Source organism: Cuculus canorus, chromosome 17, assembly GCF_017976375.1.
Source record: "Cuculus canorus isolate bCucCan1 chromosome 17, bCucCan1.pri, whole genome shotgun sequence".
Lineage (NCBI taxonomy): Eukaryota > Metazoa > Chordata > Aves > Cuculiformes > Cuculidae > Cuculus > Cuculus canorus.
The window spans coordinates 9,425,530-9,446,587 of record NC_071417.1 but is presented as its reverse complement, the minus strand read 5'-3'; the positions used below and the strand labels follow the sequence as shown (position 1 = coordinate 9,446,587).

General features: G+C 52.8%; 1 protein-coding gene across 7 annotated transcripts in view; it reads left to right on the top strand.

Annotated features, from left to right (window-relative positions):
- RPH3A (rabphilin 3A) overlaps positions 1-21,058 on the top strand; it is a 69,972-nt gene that overhangs the window by 29,909 nt on the left and 19,005 nt on the right. For 4 of the 7 annotated variants that reach the window (XM_054082452.1, XM_054082451.1, XM_054082450.1 and 1 more), the window contains exons 1-4: positions 3,194-3,328; positions 12,469-12,716; positions 13,212-13,226; positions 13,975-14,118. In XM_054082452.1, coding sequence (XP_053938427.1) covers positions 12,640-12,716; positions 13,212-13,226; positions 13,975-14,118 — 236 coding nt within the window. In that variant the 5' untranslated portion in view covers positions 3,194-3,328; positions 12,469-12,639. Of the gene's footprint in view, positions 1-3,193; positions 3,329-6,584; positions 6,688-12,468; positions 12,717-13,211; positions 13,227-13,974; positions 14,119-21,058 lie in introns of those variants that run through there. The other 3 variants (XM_054082447.1, XM_054082446.1, XM_054082449.1) reach the window with 3 other exon arrangements.

The following is a 21,058-nucleotide window of genomic DNA, read 5'->3' as shown; positions in this document are numbered from 1 at the left end:
CAGAGAAGAGCAACGAAGCTGGTGAGGGGCTGGAGAACAATTGTCTTACGAGGAGCGGCTGAGAGAGCTGGGGTTGTTTAGCCTGGAGAAGAGGAGGCTGAGGGGAGACCTTATTGCTCTCTACAACTACCTGAAAGGAGGTTGTGGAGAGGAGGGAGCTGGGCTCTTCTCCCAGGGGACAGGGGACAGGACAAGGGGGAATGGCCTGAAGCTCCACCAGGGGAGGGTCAGGTTGGATATCAGAAAAAAATTCTTCACAGAAAGAGTCATCGGGCACTGGAACAGCTGCCCAGGGAGGTGGTTGAGTCACCTTCCCTGGAGGTGTTTAAGGAACGGGTGGATGAAGTGCTTAGGGACATGGTTTAGGGAGTGTTAGGAATGGTTGGACTCGATGATCCAGTGGGTCCTTTCCAACCTGGTGATTCTATGATTCTGTGATTAAAACCAGTGGGAGTTGCTGATGTAATAAACCCAAGACCGCAGGTGTTGAGGGATGGAGGCTCACTCCATGCAGTGGTGCCCCGGGCGCACCCAGCCTGAGCTTCTGCCACCTCAAGGAGAGAAATGCTGCTCTACCCTGACAACCTCCAAGAGTTTCTCCTCTCCACTTGAACCTGAACGTGTGGGCAGGAGCTGCCAGTGCGTGGTGCCATGGCCGAGCCCCTGGGCAGGATGGCTCTGGGGTAGACGGAGTGTTTGCCTGCGAGCTGAGTCGGATTACAAGGGGAAACATAGCGGATCCTTGAGAATTAGAGGCTTGCAGACGTAAAAATAAACCTGAGAGGAAATAAATATGTAAAACTCCCATGCTTTGATCTCCTGCAGGAGATGCCAGACTGCCAAAATGTATTTATAATTCAAGAAAAATCCAACCAGCTCTTTTATTTTTAGAAGATGGGCTACCAGAGGGAGCGAAGGTGACAGGTATTCAGAACAGAGATTTGCAGGTGTTGCTTTTTTCCTTTCCGGAAAGCGGGGTTTAGATCTGATTTTCAAATTTCTGCACATGCTGCTGCTTTTTTGTGAATCTCCAAGGAAGGTGTCAAGACACATCAGCTTGAAAGTACTGCGCTTGTCTCTCTAACTGCTTTGCATAAGCAAGGCTTTCTCTCACTAAATAAAAATACACTGTTGAGCCTGGAAGAGAAGACGGTGTCCATCAAGCATCTAGATGAATGCCAATCACCATTCAACCTTGAGTGGTGGAATACTTTCCTTGCTGAAGGCAGAAACGTGCTCCATCCTTCAAGGATTTCTGTCTCTTCAGGGATTTCTTGTTAAAGACAAAAAAAAAGAGTAGGATTTCATGAAATGCCGACGTGCAGCTGATTTGAAAGCTTTTGTATAACAATGATGACCTCCAGCTATAGGAATGAGAAACTTTCCTTCCCTGAGTCAGGCATCGCATCCTTGGCAGGGGCTGAGCATCGCTCAAAGCCTGTTGGTCTCCTGCTCGCAGAGGCCATGTCCTACCCCTTCCTCTTCATCTCACAGCATCCTTTTATCAAACTTTTTTATTAACTTTCCCTCCTCGCCCACTCATGCTGAGGTTTGAGGCCAGCACTGATGCCCTCCTGCCGGCAGATGATCTGTCCACCTCCCTTCACCTGGTGGGAGATGATGCAGGAACAACTGGCAGGAGATCTGGAGAGTCTTGAAAGCCTGAGGGTGCTACAGTTCCCTACCGGAATATTGAAAGCGGGTAAAACGGGGCTGTCTGAGCTGATGAACTTGACAGAAGAGCACACCAGTGAGCTGGGCTCCATCCCAGCCTGGCTGCGGCTCACTCCCAGCTGTGAGCTGAGTCCCACACCCTCTGTATGGTCCCTGCCGCGGGGGAAGGAGATTGGAGATCTCTGGCTTGGGATGTGAAGTGGTGCCTGGGCGTGGGTTCACACTGCTGTCCCTTTCAGTTTATGAAGCCAGCAGGTTCCCTCTGTGCTTTACATCACCTGCTTTCCCAGTTCCTGGCAGTATCTGCCCTGCAGGCAGGATCAGTGCTTTCCTAAAGGTCCAAGCAGTGCTGAAGTCACTGTAGAGCTCTGCCAGAGGCAGTGTGTGCTCTGCTTGGGCGTGGGGCTCTGGATTAATCTGAGCGAGGGCTACCAGGTTGTGGGATCTCTTGTGCTGCTTAAAATCCAGTCCATGGAACTGAAACCCCAGTGAGAGGGAGAGCAGGCAGGCAGGTAGGCAGCTCCCACAGCTTTTGGCTGATGCTGCAGGTGGGGAGATGCCCAAAGCCCGGTGTCTCCCAGGCTGTGTGTGTGTTCAAAACACTGCTGTGTCCTCCAAGGATGTGGAGGAATGGGATGGAAGATGAGGATGGAGGAGGTAAAATGGGACAGAGGGAGGAATGGAGAGAGGATAGTGTAAGATAGGGTAAGATAAAGGGAGGGATAGGAGAGGGTTGAGGAGGAAGGAAAAGGCAAGATAGGGAGGAGTGAAGAGGGGATGTTGTGGGATAAGATAAGGGGAGGGATGGGATTGGAGAGGGCTGGGGAGGAAGAAAAAGGTGAGAAAGGGAGGGATGGAGAGGGGATGGTGTAGGATAAGATAAGGAGAGGGATGGGACGGGAGAGAGGATGGAAGAGGCTTGGGGAGGAGGAAGAGGAGTGAGGGAAAGTGAGAGAGGGAGTGAGGAGTGATGGAGGGGATTGGTGTGGGGTAAGATAAGGGGGAGGGGAGAGATGGAGAGGGGATGGTGTGGGGTAAGATAAGGGGGAGCAATGGGAGATGAGGGTGGGAGAGGGCTGGGGAGAAGGAAAAATGAGAGGGAGGGATGGATAGGAGATGGTGTGGAGTAAGATAAAGGGAGGGATGGAATGAGAGACGGTGGTGGAGGAGGAAAAAGGTGAGAGAGGGAGGGACGGAGGGGATTGGAGTGTGGTAAAATAAGGGGGAGGGAAGAGATGGAAAGGGGATGGTGTGGGGTAAGATAAGGGGGAGGGATGGAACGGGAGAGGGCTGAGGAGGAGGAAAAAAGGCGAGAGAGGGACAGTTGAAGAGGGTTGGTGTGGGATAAGATAAGGGGGAAGGGAGAGATGGAGAGGGGATAGTGTGGCGTAAGATAAGGGGGAGGGATGGGAGATGAATATGGAAAAGGGCTGGGGAGGAGGAAAAAGCGGAGACGGAGGAAGTGAAGGAGCGATGGAGAGGGAAGGGTGTCGGGTGAGGGGGAGGCTGGGCTGCGAAGGGGCTGCACCCGGGGCGGGCAGAGGACGGGGCCGGCCCCTCCCGTGTCCCCTCCCCGGGCTGGGCTGGGCTGGGCTCCGGCAGCGCTGCGGAGCGCGGGGAGAGCAGGACCCCGGCCCCGAGGGACTCCGGCCAGGTAAGGGGGTTCTGGGCACCCCCCAGAGCCGGGAGAGAGGCAGGGAGAGGGGTTCTTGCCGCTCCGCCGTCCCGGGTTGCAGCCCCGGGGTCCGCGCTGCGGATGGGCAGCAGTCGAGATGCAGCGCCGGGGATGCTCGGCGAAAGGCAACGCTCGCCCCCTGCTCGCCTGCCCGCAGGCAGTGCCGGCCGGGGAAAGGGGCAGCGGCCGGGGGCTCGGGGGGAGGCTGGGGGGGCTCCTCAGGGCTGCATCTCCCGTGCGAGCCCGGGGGCAGCGGCCGGAGCCGGTGCCCGGCGTGTGAACGGAGCGAGCGTCGCCCCTCCCGCTGCGGGTGGAAGGATGCTCGGGGTGTTGTTCTTGGGCTTCGCCCTGTGCGGGCAACTTTTGAGCATATTGGGCATTTGGGGGTTTTAAGCTCCTGAAATTGCCTCTCGCTGCTCTTCTGGAGTGCTAAGAGAGAGAGCTGTGATAGCAGCGGGAGATGAGGCCCTTCCCTGGGTGCCTGGCAGCGGTGGGGTGCAGAGAGCATCCTGCCCCCAGAGGGGAGAGGGTGCCGCAAAGTTGCTTTGGGTTTTCTGCTCTCCATCGGGTCTCTGAAAGGGCATCACTGCCCGGCTCAGGGCTTGCTCAAGGGCTTTAGCAGCTGCCTTCATTGCTCCTTTCCCAGGACGGGTGAAAGTGTTGCAAATGGCATTAAAAAAGCTACTTGGAGTTATAGCCTGAAACATCCTGGAGACAAAACCAGACACCTCGGAAAATAGGATGAGGCTGCTAAAGCTGCTGTTCCCAGGGACAGGCTGCTTCAGAGGGAGGACCTAATTATCTTTCTTGCTGGAGTCTTTGTATTAATTCTCGCTTCAAGTATAAACTGGAGCAGCAATCTGTCTTTGAGCAATTAAGATTTCTTCATTCCACTGTTAAAAAGCTCTGAGCAAAGTGGCTGCTCTGAATGTAGCTCTGCTTTGGGCTCGGTCCATGCTACACCACTCCTGGCATCTAAAAAGTGTGTGTGCATCAGCCAGATTTCCCCCCTTCCTTCCCCCCCCCCCCCCCCCCCAGCCCCGAATTCTCAGGAGACTGCAATAATAAAAAAAAAAGGATAATACAAGGCTTCAAAACCTGGACGGTTTGCTCTAGGGATGCAACAATGATAACAGATGAACCATTTGCTTTAATTACTGGTATCAAAAGCCCAGGCTGCAGCTTAGCCTGAAAATAAATATTGTTAATGTTGTGATTCTGGGCTTTATTTGATAATGCATCATTCATCTGGTAGGGATTTAGCGAGCTGCTCGCTTTTGCTGTAGGGGCTGACACAGGAGATCTGTGATCAGCCCTTCCCTGGGGATCAGCCTGGGATACGCGGAGCTGTGGGTCTGAGACCCCAGGGGGAACTGGGGATCGCTGTAGCATCCCACGGGCGCTTTGCTGGGCATCCCCCAGGGGAGCAGCCTTGGGTGGGTGATGCTTGTCCGCAGCAGCCCCGCAGCCAGGCGAGTGGCAGCTGCTTCTGGAAGAGCTGTGCCATATCCATGCGATGCGGTGGGAGCTTTTTGCCATCACTTGTGTGCGTGGTCTGCAGGAGGACTTCCAGCAAAGCCCCCCTGCATCAGACCCATCAACTCCATTAAGAGCAACCCACTGGGATGCAAACACCATCCTTTGCTCGGCGTTGGCTCCAGCCTGCTGTTCTGCTTTCTTCTCCTTTGCAGTTTTGGTTTTTGCACTGCCCTGGCTCCTGAGGAGAGCCAAGAAGCGTGGTGAATGTGGAAAAAGCACATTTTATTTGTGGAGCACTTTGCAGTGAGGGTGAAACCTGGGAGTCCATTGCAGGACCGCGATGCACCTTTGTGGCTCTGTGGGTATGTGTGTGCTGGTGTTAGATGTTTCCTGGTCTGGGAAAGGGCAAGGGGAGGAAAACTGCTGAGGAAGGGTGAAGTGACTCACAGCTCAGGAGTCTCATTTTGTGCTTAAGTTTTGAGGGACTTTCTCTGCAACCTGAAAATGAGATGGTCCTCCTCGCCTGCCACAGGTCCTAGGAGCTGTGCTGGAAGCAGAGACCCTCTGCCAGCTCACCAGGTCTGCTCGTGGCCCCAGCCCTGTGTCCTCTGCCTGCCTCCTGGCAGGTATCCCTCTTGGAGACATCACTGCAGTCGTTAGTAATTAGTGATAATAGGTAATGAATGGCTCCATGTGGTCCCAGCTGAGCACTCAAGGTCTGGGCAGGGAAGAAGAGCTCTGCTCCCCGAGGCAGTGCCCCAAGGCCAGCCTGATTAGTTCCTTCTCCTCATTAAATTGGAGACCGGGGAGTGGCTGGGGTTAAGGACCATGATGGTTCATAACCATGCGCTGGAAGATGCCCTGGCTCTGTCCCTCTTGGTACCTGCGTGGCTCTGAGCAGCATCGCTCTCCTCCAGCCCTGGGAGGTGGGTACAGGCTCTGCGCTCTGGGCCCAGTGTGGCAGCGATGGCTGCGTGAAACCAGATGCTTAACGAGGATGTGTGCGGTGAGGAAGGAGCTGGAAGAGCGACTGGGGAAGTTGGGAGCCCAGTATTTGAAAGATGGGTAGATGAGGTGCATAGGGATATGAGTTAGTAGTGGACGGGTATGGTTGGGCTTTAGGATCTCAAAGCGTTTTCCAGCCCAGGGATTCTACAATCTGAGGAGGTGCAGACACTGAGCTGGGCAGCTGTGTGCTCCGCTCTGCCGGTGCCTGGGCTCTTGGGAGGATCAGCTGCAGTGCCAGGGGACCCCTCTGCATTTGCCCTTCCTGGGCATCCCTGCTGCCCCCGACGAGGGCAGGTGTGCAGCCCTAAGCTGCATCCTCTGCCCAGAGTTGTTGAGCTGGGAATGGATGCAGGTGCCCACCTGCCGCTATCGCTCTTGCAGTACAGTGTGATGGTCCTCAACCACTGCTGGGACATCTTGAGGAAACCATCCCTGCCTTTGGGAAACCGCTCCTGGCAGCGAGCGGAACTTCAGCCTCCGAGCACGCTTGGCATCGCCAGGCTGGTGGGTACTTCTCTGCCTTTTCACATTGCTAAACTTTCTTCAGCTGCTGCCGCTGTCATTGCGCGGGGGTCCCTGTGCCACCCTCCTGCCAGCATCCCTGATGGGTCTGGTTCACCCTGGCACCTCCGGCTGCTTGCTCTGTCCTCAGCGGTGCCCGAATTGAGGGCAGCGTGCCAGCTGGGTGTGCTGGAGCGGTGCAGCAATCTGTTGCTAAGCAGCCTTCGGAGTAGCTCTGCTGCATCGAGAGGAGCAATGGCAATGCCTCCCTTGCATTTAATAGCACCGGGGATGCTCGCGGTGCGCTCGGGCATCACCTGGACAGAGACCCTCAGCTCCAGCAGCCACGGGTGAGTCGTACAAACCTAGAAATGATTTTTTTTTTCTTTCTATTGTTGTCTTTCCTGCAATTAATCAAGGGGAGTAAATCCTTGTGACAGCATCATAACAGTGTTTGGTTTGTGAAGGAGCTGCTGGAGGAAATGTCAATGTGCCACTTAAATAAAATTGACTGTGCGCTGCTGCTTGGCTACCTTGGGATGGATCTTTGTCTAGAGGATGACAGAGAGCTGGGAGTTAAGGGAAAGGAGGAGAAAAGGCATATCTCGGCACCTTATGTGAATTTAAAGGCAGCAGAGGCATTGGCCAAACCAAAGGCATCGTGGTGTGGATTTAGCTGGAGGGCAGTGAAGGCAGGAGCCGCCCCGTGCTCCCCTGGGTGCTGCACGAGCGAGTGCCCCGTGCTCCTGAGCAGCGTGCTGGGCCGCAGCAGTCCCATCTGGTGTGTCGGGGAGCTGGAATCGGCTGAATGGGTGCTGCCGCCAGCTGGGCTTGCGGGGACAGCGGTGGGATTGGGGCACCAGAGGATGGCCAAGGCTTTCATTGCTTTGCATTTCTGGTGTGTCACCAACCTGCGTATCGCTGTCTCCTATGGGCTGCGGCCATCCCCATCGGTTATCTGTGTGGCCACATTTAGCATTAATTAACCTACTTGTGCCAAGCTGGCCTGGAAAGCTGTGGAGCCTCAGTTGCCTCTAAGGGTCTGGCATGAGGATAACGGAGGAAGCAACCTGGGTTTAGGGCTTCCCAGTTCAGGGTCTTTCTTGAAAGCTGAACTTTCAGGACCTTTGCTTTGCAGTGATGTGGGCAGAGGGCTCTGCACTGTGGGGTCTGATCCTACTTTGTGCCATCTCACACCAGAGCAGCGTTGCTGGGCAGTTGTGTCCCCATGGGAGCACGGGCAGCGTGTGCTGCAGTGGCCGGAGTCACTTGGTGCTTCACCTGGAATAATAAGGTCCCGTGTCCCCATGCCAGACCTATCCAGGTGTCCGTGGGTGGCTCCAAGCCAAGCAGCTTCAGTTTGCCACTTCCATGCGTTTCTCCAGCTGAGCTCTGCCTCTCTCCTTTCTCTTTTAAAGGAAAGTCTTGAGCGTGGCCTGTTTCCATGAAACAGCTTGCCCAATTTGGCTTGAACTTTCTAAAACAATTTGCATCTGAGGTGATACAAAGCGTGGATGCTGGCTGTCCAGGGATATTGGGATTTGAGGGAGTTTCTGTGCGTGGGACCCTATGGGGCTGAGCCATCCTCTTGCCCCTCCGTCTGGTCTGCTCATAGTTTTACAGCATTATACAGCTGGCTCGGGGCTATTTACACCTTCCCACATCCCTGCAGGTAAATCCAGTTGTACCAAATCCTGCCTGACCCTGGAGGTGAGCGAGCACCGTGCTGCCTGCTCCCCGTGGTCCCTGTAGGCACGCACGGATGCTGTGGGGGATGCTATGGGGTGTACATGGCTCCAGTGCTGAGCGCTCTTTTTCCTGGGAAAGGAAGAGCCTGGATGTTGTGAGATGCTCAGGGCAGAGCTGGGCACTGGGGATACAGCGTCTGTCAGGTCTCTCATTGGCACTGGGGTCTCCTGTGGCTTGCACAGCTTTCCTGGGTGCCGCGCACCAGCCCTGGTGCTGGGGCAGAGAGGGAAGGGCAGAATCCGGCCCAGACAGACTCATGAGATGGTTGCAAATGTCCCCTAAAAATGGTGTCTGGGCACACGTGTGCCTGCTGAGAGGTGAGGAGGCGTGGGTCCCATCCTGGGACTGCCAGCGCACTCTGGCTTCTGCATTTGCTCTTCTCATTGCTCAGCTTTGGGGGTTCCTACTGAGTCCTTATCACCCCAAAATATGTCCCCCTTCTCTCTGGGTGTGGGGCTGGGGAGCCCCATAAGGTGACCGCATGCTCGCATCCTATTTTTCCCTCCCCATCCCCAGCTCTGCTATCCAGGTGGGGAGCAGAAATTGGCTCCCATGCCCAGGCTGGACCTAGAGCTGGCGTGAAAACCCTGTTAGCCTGACAGAGGATGATGGTTGGATCCATTTGAGTTCAAAACCTCCCGTTCGGTGATGACACACAGAAATAATCTCTCGCTTGGCATCCGAGCAGCAGTTTGGGTTATTTGTTTGGGGTCTGGCTACTGGCTGTGAATAACAAGCCGCTGCTGATGCTTTGCCTGGAAGTGTGTTTTGTCGAGTGAATGGACGGGCTCTAAAACCTGCTCTTTCAAACCAGATTAATCGCATTAGGCTTTGTCAATGCAAAAATTACCTCATCATTGGCACTGGCAGGTGGTGTAGAGCAGCAGACTTATTCAATATTTAAGAAAGCTGCATTGCAGAGCTGAGAAGGCTGTAGAAATAGGTTGCCTGTGTCAGTGTCTTTGCTGGTGGAGACGATCTCTGCAGGCACCGCTGAGTGTGAAATGTTGAGCTCACCGTAAAAAAACTGATTAGTGCACTGGGAGTGTTTAAAATACTGATTTTTCTGTTTTATACCCTGCTATGTTATTTCCAGATGGCTAAACTGATGGTTTTGGGCAGCTCGGTAACGCTCTCTCTTTGCAGATGCCTGGTTGGTGGTGGCAGTGTGGGTGCCTCCCGGTGGCTTTGGGTCCTGCCTGGGGCACGCGTTACCCTCTGTCCCGTGTGGTGCTCATGGGGCAAGGGGGGCTCCTGCTGCCTTTCCCTGCCCGCTCAGGGCTGCTGGAGGGTGAGGGGCACCTGCCGGTCGCTGACACGGCATTTGCCAGCTTTCGGGTGCTGGCGATGGGCCCGTGAATGGGCATCTCTTGGCTCAGAGCAAGTAATGTCTGTGCACGGGACGGCAGCACCGACGGCTCGGGGAGAGGCAGAGTGATTCATGGAAGATGTTAAAACCCTTTTTATTAAGGCATGATCAAATTCGTGGGCTCTGTCATACAGAAGTAATGGAGCAGCGTGATTAGAGTCATGTGGCTCTTCCTTAAGGCCAAAAATTAAGACCTCACTTCTATTCCTGGCTCTGCTCGGGATGCGCTCTGTTCACGCCGGCGGGAGCTACCGTCTCGCTCCTCTTGACCTCCGCTTGCAGTCAAGGAACCTGGAGCAGCCAGCGCCACGTGGGGAGAGGAGGGACCTGGGGGAGCAGGTCTTGGGACCCTTTGAGGACAGCCAAATCCTGGGAGGTCTCAGCATCCTCCTAGGTTGGGATAGTTCCATTTCATTAACTACATGCTGCTGCATCCCATTGATCACAACTTGGATTGCCACATCCTTTTGCTGGTGAGCGAGGATTTAGTGTGGGGAAAAAAGCCACTGTAAGCTGTTATTTTGCTCTTTACTATGCGCTAAAAATGCAGAACCAAGCAGTAGGACAAGCAAGAGTAGTTGCTGGAAGTAATGCAAAGTAGATCTTCACAATCTATTATTTATAGGCGGAGGGAAAGGCTTGTGTGTTCCTTCAGGAGCCATCCCTGGGCTCTTCTCCATCCGCAACAAAGCAAAACACCCACAGCCTCTCTATTATTAGCAGAAAGTTCTAGTTGGAGGAAGGAGTTTTCCTCCCTGTTGGCTGAAGTGCCCACGATCGCTCTACTCTGCGAGGAAGAAAGAAGCATTTCCTCCTATTCTTTGTGGGGCCAGGGTGTCCATCCTGCTCCATGTGACCTTGGATAAATCCCTTATCTGCCTGTGCCTCCCAGAAATGGGTGCTGGCAAAAAATTACTGTGCTTCCAGGGCTCCCATTAAATCTACGTGCAGCCCTGGGAGCCCCCTGGCAGTGGTGGGACCCTCCATCTCCGGCAGGAATTCACTGCTGCAGTGCAGAGCGTGGAGTCGGCAGTGGGGATGGAAAGGAACAATTTGCTTATTTAACTGACCTTGTCAATCGGAGCCTTCTGGTTTGGCATGGGAATAATTGCTGTGCAAAACCAGCAGAGCACTAATTACCCCACGTGCTTCACTACTTTTCTATATCTATCTATCTGCCTGTATTTTTGGAAGTTATCAGGAAAGCAAAGGTGATCCTCAGATCTCCGCTGACTCTTCAGAGACTGAAGGAGAAACCCCTGCAATATTGCAGAGCAGAAAGTGGAGGATGGGAACTATGTTTTTACCCCTTCCTGAGAAAATTGTGCCTTTTTTTTTCATGGCTCAGAATTTGTGATTTCAATGGGGTGAGTTTGCAAGCCCCTCTTTGCCATCCTCTCCTCGGGACAGCATCCCGAGTGCTCCCTTGGGAGTTTTCCTGAGAGCTGGAGTCACTTTTTGCCTTCCAAAGGTGTGTTTGCAGAGTTTGGGCTGAGCTCAGGTCCTGCTGGGATGCGCTGGCAGCTCTGGGATGCTGGCTTGAGTGCTGGGACCTGGTGAGATGTGGGCAGCTGAGTTATCCCTTCCAGACAAGGGGGGAGTTTAGGGCAGCATCTCCCCAGGGCAGCAGGTACAGGAGGATGCATGGCCCGTGGGCTGGGAGCAGCCCTGGTGCCCGTGGGTTGGGCTCTGCAGGGAGATTTAGGGTTTTATGTTGTTTTTTTTCAGTTCTGCTGCAGGCAGGAGAGAACAATTCAAATGCAGGTGCTGCGAGCAGTGCAGGCAGGAGGCTGCTGCTGTGGGGGGACACCAGCAGGTACCCCGTGCTGGCTCCACGGAGGAGATGGATGAGGGGGGAACCTTGTGGATGGAAAATAGTTGAGCTCATATAAACTTCCCTCATAAGTGGGGAGATCCTAACGAAGGGGTAATTCATCTCCTCCTGGATGCCTTGCGTTCTCGTTAGCGCTGCAGCAAAGCCAACCCTTTCGTGGGTGGTTTGCCTTTTCTCTTTTATTCCCACCTGAATGATTGTGGAGGGGGGGCTCAGCCCGAGCTTCTCCCTTTGCAAGTGACCCCGCGGGGGCGATGCTGTTTGTGGGCACGTTTTGGTTCAAGCTGCACCCTCTGCTCTTGGACACCATCCCGAGTCGGGGCTGGGTGTCACAGTGACAATATAATCACAGCATCCCCTGGCACCCCATGGGCCGGGTGGAGGTGAAGGGCTGCGCAGGGGGATGGATCCTGCCCTGCTTTTGGCTCAAGGATGCTGTTCTGCTCACTCTTTTTCCCCGTAAGAGACAATGGGACGAATAGACCCAACCCTGTGCTGTGGGCGATGGTGGTCGGCATCAGCTCAGACTTTGCCATCCAGTCCCCTCCCCAAGCAGTGACCAGGGGTGGTGGGTGGAAGGCGAAAACACCCCCAGAAAATGGGGATAAGTAAGCGTTCAGGTTCTGAATTTTACATCATTTTGTTTTTTTAATTAAACCTGACAGTTTTGCTGAAAGGAGAGGGGTTTGGAGGGGGTCCCTTTTTGATGAATCTTCTGGAGATGAGTAGCCAGGATATAATCTTTGGGTCCTGTTGCCACGTCTTCCTTCTGTGCCTCCCCAGGTTTCAATGTGCAAAAAGTTCAGGAAACAGAAATGGAAGAGGAGTTTTGTCCCAGAGGGAATGTAGTTTGGGGGAGGACAGCGAGACGTGCTGGGTTTGGGAAAGAAAGTTTCCTAGTTTGTAGGTATTTCTCTGAAACAGAAACATCCTCTTCCCTGTCTGCTCTGAAGCCTCATAATTAATGTGAGGTCAGGTATCTCATTAATTACATCCGCACTGAGCGCGGCTGCGTGGCCCTCCTGGGAGGGCGGGGGTTGTAGGCTCCTATGTCTCATGCGTGATATTGAGACAGCAACTAAAGTGACGTTCCTGCTCCTCTCGCTGCTCTCACTTCTCTTAAGGCCAAAAAGGAAGCCCTGAATGGTGTGATTTTTGGGTTTTGTGTTTTCCCTCCAGGTTGGCTAAACCCACCGGCTTACCTTTGTCGGCATCGGTGCTATCAGAGAGCACGGGCAGAAGAGCAAAGCGATTGACTTCCCAGGTGTGCTGCATCGTTTGCTCATCCACGGAGCACCGTTGTGCCCAAACTCACTCTGCACATCTCTGGTCCCCCCTCGGCAGCCAGCGATGACTGACACGGTGGTGGGTGGCAGCTCTGACCGGTGGATGTGCCCCAGCGACAGGACCATGTCTCTCCGGGCCAGGTGAGATGATAGGGATGTGGGATGCTGCTGGTACGAGAAAGAGGAGAGTCGCTGGTGTGGGAGGTGATGGTGATGCAGTGACCCTGGTTCCTCCTCTGGGGACATTGGGAGTTGGGTTTGTGCTATCGGAGGGGGACGTTTTGCCATTTTGCCATCCTCTGAGGGTGGTGGGATAGACCCACCCCTGTGCTGATAAGGAGCCCTATCCCTCTGTCTTGATGCCCTCCAACGTGGCTGCTTTGCAGAGTGATGCTGCATCCCACTGTGTGGCAGGTCTCCATCCCAGCTGGATGGGTGATGGTTTTGGATGCCGAGGTGATGCAGGGGTTGGGTAACGCTCATGTTCAGAGCTCGTTGTGCAGCAGGAATCCATGGAGAGGGCTGTTGGGGACTGTCACCCGGAGGTGGGGAGAGCGCTGGCTGTGCCTGGGCTGAGCTCTCCTCATTCCTTCTCTCACCTAATCCTTGTTCCCTCTCTTTCCCTGTGCCTCCCAGCAGTGAGAAGGAGCAGTAAGTATCTCGCTTTTTTTGGCCTTTTGCTCTTTACCTGCCACTCAAACGGTCTTAAGAGGACAGGAAAAAAACTTGCCCTGGATGCAAGAAGAAAGCAATTAATTTTGGGAAGGATTGCGCAGGGTTTTAATGAATTTTAAGCTTTAAGACCTCATGAGTCTGCTCAGCCCAGAGAGAAAAGACCTGGGAAAGGTCTTTAGATGTGCAGAAGGATGAAGGGAGGAGGGATGTTTGCCTTTTGTGTCCTTCTTTAACGCTGCTAATTTGCAGGGTTGAGTGGCAGACGTTGCTGTGTCACCAGGTTAAAGCTGCTTGCTGCCCAGGCTGTGCTTGCTGTGCAAAAGCATCTTTGGAAATGATGACAGGAGAGGAAAAAACTCCTATATTTGATGAAGTGTACCCCAAAACCCTTCTGCTTCTGTGGCTATCGCCCCAGTACCGCAGATCACTGGCAAACCAGGGTGACACAGGATGCAAAATGAGCCATCTCTGTTGGTGCTTAACATGGAAAAGGAGAGTATTTTTGACAAGGAAATTGGTTTTCTCCATATGAAACCCTCCAAAATGGAAATAAGAGCTTCCACCTAGCAGGTGAGGGCTTCCTGCTAGGAAAGAGCTTGGAGGATGGGGAGGTGTGGTACCTCTTCTTCCTTGGGCTTGGGAATTGTTGCCTGGCTATTGCCACACGCGTGTGATTGCACACACGCGATCTGTGGATGAAGCTCTGGCCTCCCTCTCCCCACAGGCTCCCCGCTGGCTGGGCAGCGCGGGGCGGACAGCCCGACCGGCAGCGCAAGGGTGACGAGCTGACAGATGAGGAGAAGGAGATCATCAACCGAGTCATCGCCCGGGCCGAGAAGATGGAGGAGATGGAGCAGGAGCGCATCGGGTAAGGCACTGGTGGCACTGGCGCTGTGCTGGTGGGATGAGAGGGACCTGAGCCTTGCTGGTGCTTGAAGGGAAAAGCGCCTCGCTTGGCTGCTTTCCTGGCCAGCAGCTACTGCACTGCAGTGTTTCTCCTGAAAGGGAGCCTGCGGGGGATCTTTTTGAGCTGGCGTTGGTCCTTGGCCAGGAGGAACCTGTAAGCAGGGGAGGGAGCTGCTCAGCGTGCTGTTGCGTTCTGGACCGAGAATTTATAGTCTCATTGATTTTTATTTTTTTTCTTTTGGTCCAGAAGGGATCATTAATAACGTCTCATTTTGGGAAGTGAACCTGATGCTGCTTGCCCGGTCCTGAGCTCGAGGACTTGTGAGCGTGGGCAAAGCCGTGGCTCACCAAAAAGTGTTTTGTTTTGTTTTGGGAACATGGATGGATCCATCACCACCTCCAGCCACGTGTCCTGATGGTTAATCCCTCCTGCCACCCCAAAATTAGCTTCTGGGAAGCTGAATAGATGCGAGTGCTGCCCAGCCATGCGTTGGAACCAGCTCCTGGTGGGGCTGCCCTAGTTGCATCCGTGGTGGGGTAACCGTGATCGCTGGTGGGCGCTGCGGACGTCCTTGTGCTGATGCACCTGGTGTGGAGCAGAGAGCGAGGAGTGCCCGGGTCTGCTTTTTTACTGCCTCTCTGCCCTGCCTGGGCAAAGGTGCCAGATAAAATAATTCTAATAATTAGGTATCGACTTGCTGTGCTGGGGATGGTTTTCCGGAGGGGATCTCCATAATCCTGTTTGTCAGGCATCATGCCTTTTCTCATTAGAGAGGAGCATTTGATTCTTGCTGAGCTCAAGCATCGACTGCTTTTTTTAATTTCCTTGCAGGGAAAATACTTGGACCCAGGCAGGAACTGTGCTCTCTGCTGCCTCAGAGAACGTCAAAGCCCCTCTTGTAGCTGAGAGGAGGCTTTAGGTAGCAAGCAGGCGCTTGGCCCTGCAGGGCAGCTGCTTGGTGAAATGGGGAGAGGACCTGCCTGCTCCTGCAAAGCTCACACCACAGCAGGAGCTTTAATTCATCACCTCGGCTGCTTAATAACCCTTAAATATTGAGTGTGCATTTGCAGTGCAGGCATGGGGCGTTCCAGCTGCAGCACACAGTCTTCCTCGGTCCCTGCAGCCTGTTGCCACCTAAGTGGTGGATTTATTTACTCCTTTTTAGAAATAGAATCAGAGAATGGTTTGGGTTGGAAGGGATCCTGAAAGCACATCCAGTTCTAACTCCTTGCCAAGGGAAGGAACACCTCCCACTGGATCAGGGGCTCCAAGCCCCATCCAACCTGGCCTGGAACCCCTCCAGGGATGGGGCAGCCACCACTGCTCTGGGCAACCTGGGCCAGGGCCTCCCCACCCTCACAGGAAAATATATTTGGTAGTAAAAAATACTTTGTTAGAAGCAGGTCTATGAAGAGATATGGCATTGCCTGGGGCTCGGCGTGTGCCCCATGGATATTCTGCTCCCCTGGACGCGAGAGGACTCCCTGGCTGGCACTGCCTCGCGTTACGACATGCAACGCTTTGCTGGCTTTCTGGCAGAAACCAGGTGAAAGTAACTGTGAATGGTGGTGATTTATTCCCAGAAAGTGTTTACAAACAGCATTTGCCCATTTGCAGCCTGGTAATAATTACTCTCCAACGTGATGCTCTTTGGCTTATGCTTAAATGAACTTTAGCAGCGGGGGAGATATATTTTTTTGCATTGTGCATCCCTGCAGCTGTTTGAAAACTGGGGGAAGCTCCTCCTTTTGCCTTCCTTAGCTGAGTCGGAGCAGGTTTCTCATCCTCATTCATGAAAAAGCCGGGCGGAGGACTTCGTGTCGTACTCGGAGTAGAGCAAGGGAAGGCTGGCGGATGTGCAGTCGCAGCTGATTTGCCTCCTGTGTGTAGGCGTAGCAGGAGCCTTGCCAACTCCTTTGTGTTTGTTGGCTTGCACAACAAGAGCTGTAGGATGTGCAGCTACAGAAATATGGGACAGCATCTATATCAGTCTCGTACAGAATCGCCCGTTCAAGAGCTGCTCGGACGTTATCCAGAGGAGCTCCTTATATTACAAAATAATCCGGGTTTGCCAGGCTGGCCTCTGGCAGGGATGCGGTGGTTGTGACAGTGTCCCTCGGTTGGTTGGGCTACTCCAGGGAGCTGCCACTGGAAAAACCTGATTTTCTGCAGTTGTCTGGGATTTTCTGTTCCCGTAATAGGGGTTGGGGGGAAAGAATATGCATTAAAAATCTGGTTTTGGGCTAAATTAAGGAATAGCTTAGATGCAAAGCGTGTTCCCCCTTTGGAAGGTACATTCGATAAACACTCGGAGTTGTCTTAATAAGTGAATGGGTTTGAGGGGGTGGATTTGAGCTTCACAGAGAATGCCTGAGCCATTGTGAAGTCTACAGCTGGATGCTGGCTGCAAATGAACTTCCTCATGCCTTGAAGTCTCTCCTCATTTAGTGCCATCCATTAGAGCCCTCTTGTGTCCCCTCTCCTCTATCTGTTGTCCCAGGAGTCCCTTGCCTTGGCTGGCCAGGGCAGGGTGGGAGAAAATTGATGCTGCTTGTCCAGATGATGTTTGTGAAATTGGACTTTGTGTCAAATCCAGCTCAAATTAATCTAGCAAAGGAGTATTTTTAGCACCGAGGGTGGATGGAGGCCCACGGGATACGTGATCTGGATGCTGATGAGGATTGTAGGACAGGGACACTTTGGTGTGTGGGTTGTTTTTTTTTGGCTGGGTCATTGTCTCATAGCACAGAGAAGGATAATAGGAGCTCAAATCGTCTTAAACAGTGATACAGCGAGAGTGTCTCAGGCGTAAGTTGATGAAGGACTTTACAACTGCCTGCGGATTAGGATGATCCTTTGGGCCAGTGCAGGGGCTGAAAGCTGGTGCACAAACAGCTCGGAGGGCAAAGCAGCAGAGCTATCGAGGGACGGGTCCATTCTCATCCCTTCTTCCTCCCTTCTTGGCCTGGGCTCGTGTTTGGGGAGTCCCTGTGGCAGCTCTGTGCCATGTCCTGCTGTGGTGATGCTCTGGTGGTGGTGATGCTCTGGTGGTGGTGATGCTCTAGCTGTGGTCCACGAGGTCCTGTTCCTCCTGGCTGATCTGGGAGCACCTGGAGGCACTGACTGGCTCTGTTATGCACCTATAATTGGGTGCCGTCAATAACCCACTGAGTCTGCTCCGCTGCCTGATGAGGTCCACTGTGCTCTCAGCATCGAAGAAACTATCTTAAACCACCCAACGTTAGAAATTTTCATTTCTGGAGAGTGCCTTGCGGCATGGAGCTGGTTTCCCAGGGGTGATGTGACACATGGTCTTGGGTCTGGCCGTGCCTCTGCCTGGGTGCAGCTATTCCCTTCCCTCCAGCCCCCTCTAAAAGTGCGATGGTTTGACTGTCTCCCCTTGGGTCACAGCCCCTCACCTTTCTTCCGAGGGGACCAGCTATCAAGCAGGGTTGCATTTTAATTTGGCTGTTTATTGCTGGGATGACACATGCATAATGCTGGAGCAGATGGCTGAAGTCACAGGGGATTAAGTCATTAACCTCGGTGGCCGGCAGCAGAGATGCTCTCTGGGGACCACAGTCTCCTATTTTCTTCCTCGTGTTCAGACAACACAAAAATAAAAAGAGGGGCCAGGAAGGGCAGGGTAGCTGCTGGAGGCAGGCAGAAATGTCTCCTGAGATGCCAGCTTCTAGGAGAGATGAGGTTAATTCATGTCCAGAAGACAGCTCACACGCTCCTTGAATTTTTGTGGGTTTTTTTTTCCTCCCAGAACCCCCTCCTCTCTCATTTCTGCAAGTGGAATAGGCTTGCAAAGTAACAACTGTGGTGTAACACATTGCAGGAGGCAGCGAGCACCTGGAGTGATGCCCTAGCGTGGCACTGCGTACTTGGAAATGCATGAATCCCTGGCCTCTTTGGGCATCCTCCTTCCGTGGTGAGGGCTCTCAGCAGAGGATGAGCTTTGCAAGTTGACCTGTAAAAGCTTAAATGATGCTTTACCTTTAGTTACCTATGCGCTTATAAAGGAAGGAAATAGCTTCTAATTTTTCATCCTGATTTTAATTATATTTTCTTTAATCTGTAGCTTGGCTTCTTTTCTTGTCTCTTTTATACCATTAAAATTAGCCTTAATTTAATATTCAGCTCTTTAAGGCGCATGATTTCCCCATGGAGGCAAGTCAGTGCTTAATTCTGGAGGCAGTTTCTGACCTCCTTTGTGTTTTATTTGAATTTTTTTGCCACGTAAGTGGTCGCTGAGTCTGTTCCTGCGTTGGGCTGGGGAGCCTCTAGTCCTGGACCAGATCCTTCATGGCAGGTCAGGTCCTTCTCCCACCCCTGTGCAGCAGTTCTTTGTCTGCAGCATTAAACATCCTCCCTGATGAAGTTGAAAACCCATTAGGTGCATCTTTAGCCATTCATTTCTGCAGAGTGGCGATGAATATTTAAACACGACAAATTCTTGCGTGCCTGCCCTGCTGTTAAGTCTTGTTTCTTGAGATCATCAGCACTTAATGCCAGTGGCTTTCTGTCCCTCTCTGGATTGATCCTGGCACAGCAGAAAATGCTGATGCTGTAGCACTGCAGGTTTCTCTCCTACCTAGGATCCAGCCCGGCCCGAGATGGTCCCTCAACCTGACGAGCAGACTTTGTTGCACCCCTGTGGGACCCTCCTCCTGCCCGAAATCACAAGAGATGCATCGAGGCTCCTGGGGGTGGGCAGGGGAGGTCTCCCACCAGCCTTTGCTGTGCAGACACTGCTCGCCTTTCTCTTCCGAACCGTATTTATGGCACCAGGCAGTTATTATATTATCAGGGTACTGTTTTATTGCTGTTATCATCTCAGGTGCGTGTTAAGCATTTCAGATATAGCGTATCACCTGGCTCTTATGTTTTGTTCCCGTCAGTGACTAACACGTACCTCTGTGGCAGATGATGGATGCTCTTCCTCTCCTAGAGGAGCGGTGATGCTCCTGGGTGCTGGGCTTAGCCAGCTCCCTGCGACCAGCTCCAATTACTCCTCTCGTTGGGTTTTTTTTCCTCTTATTTTAACAATTTGAAGCATGTTTCCTGCTCTTTGAAGTCTTACAGGGGCCAGAGGGATGGGCACTTTGATGTGCACATAATGGTAAGGAAGATGCTGCAGTAGTTCTAGGGATACGCAAGAGAGAGTGATGAATTGGCTGGCTGGCTTATGGGCAATAAAAATAAGAAACAAATGATATCTAGGGGAGAGAAAAGCTTTTGGGAAGGCAAAAAGCTTGTTGTTGGCTGCTACATGGGCAAGAGCAGGGCATCCCTCTGGTTATTGGTAGGCAAACAGTCCATGCACGGGGCTTTGGCACGCGTGCAGCGTGGTGCTGGATGAAGTTGAAGGGCAAGCTTGGCTTTTTACTCCCAGTTATCACCTTAATTAGGAGCTTCCCAGCCTGTGGGTCTCGATGCAGTACCCCCTTTCCCAAGTCGTCCTCCTTTCTGCAGAGTTCATGCCAGGACTTTAACTTTTTATACGCTCCTACTGTAACTTTTTATACGCTTCTCTCACTGCAGCGTTGGCATCAGCAAAAAAAAAAGCCCAATTTCTCTGGCTTGAATGGATATTTTAATTAGGCAAAAGTGCTTCGTTTGGAACTGGTGCCACAGGTGTGTGTACTGACTGCTGAAGCTCTTCCACTGGTTAAAAAAAAGCTCTTAAGGAGCTGCTTCTGGTAAATGAGAGGCTGGGAAAGATTTTGCAGTTAAATAATGAATCTCTTGAAATGCAAAGGCTCTTTTTTTTTTTTTTTTTTTCCACTTTGATTGTGCCATTTGTTCTGGTTTCTATAATAAGTTTGTTTGGGCTTGCAGATTTCCAACTGGAAGCCGCTCCTTTTGGAGCTGAGCTTTTGCAGCTCAGCAGGGGAATTGCAAAAGACACAGGCTTGTACTTGTGCTTTCCTGCTAGGAAAACCAAGATTTTGCCCCAAAAAATGTTTCCACTGCTGAAATGGGAGCGATGAGCTGTGACAGGAGATGGATGTTGTTGGTTATTTGCTGCTGGGGGCTCTTCATGGGGACCCTGCGTTGCACGTGGTGGGACATGGGCTGGGAACAACCGTGGTGTGATTCCTTTCATTCAAATAAGAAATACTTGGGGAACGGCCAGTTTCCAGGTTTTAATTGGAATAATGCTCAGTGTTGGCTGGGAGTTTATGGGATGACGCAGCCCTCTTGAAATCACCGCGACCTCCGTGTTTTGCGGCAAGGTGTGTCAGCCGCAGAGCTTGGGAAGGTACCGGGAATGGATGGTGGCTCTAGCAGCTGACTTATTCCGTAGGAAGAAATCGCCTCTGGATCATCTGGAAAGCACTAAGCAGATGCTCAAGGGCAGGGGTTGGCAGCTACGTTGGGAATAAAGCTGGAGCGGGCAGTTAGGCTGGCAGATAGCTTCCCTGTTAAGAGCAAAGTAGAAAAGCATTAAAGCTCTTCACAGCGGTCCAGGGATGTTATTTGTCAACAAGACCTGTTTTGTTCAGGAAACAAACTAGCTCAGGTGGAGAACAGAACTGCTCTATTTAGGGAGCCCGTGGTCATGTCGCTGCCGAAACTTCGGATGATGAAGACTGAAGGAACTTGCAAGCTCGCCCATCTGCCGTCTGGTGACACCATAGCTGTGAACATAGCGAGTTCTCCTGACTGCTGGTTCTGTCTGGCTCTGCTGGCTGCCCAGCCCGGCTTTCTCCTCTCCTTGCTGGGAATGGGCTGCGGGTTTGTTATAACCATCAGGAGGCTCCTCCACGTCAGCAGCGCAGGTGCCCCGAGCACAATTAAGCCCAGGGAGATCAGCCTCTGTGTGAGGAGGAGGAGAGGGAAATTCCTCAGTGGGTTTTAGCACGGCTGATGTCTTCCACCTAAATGAGAG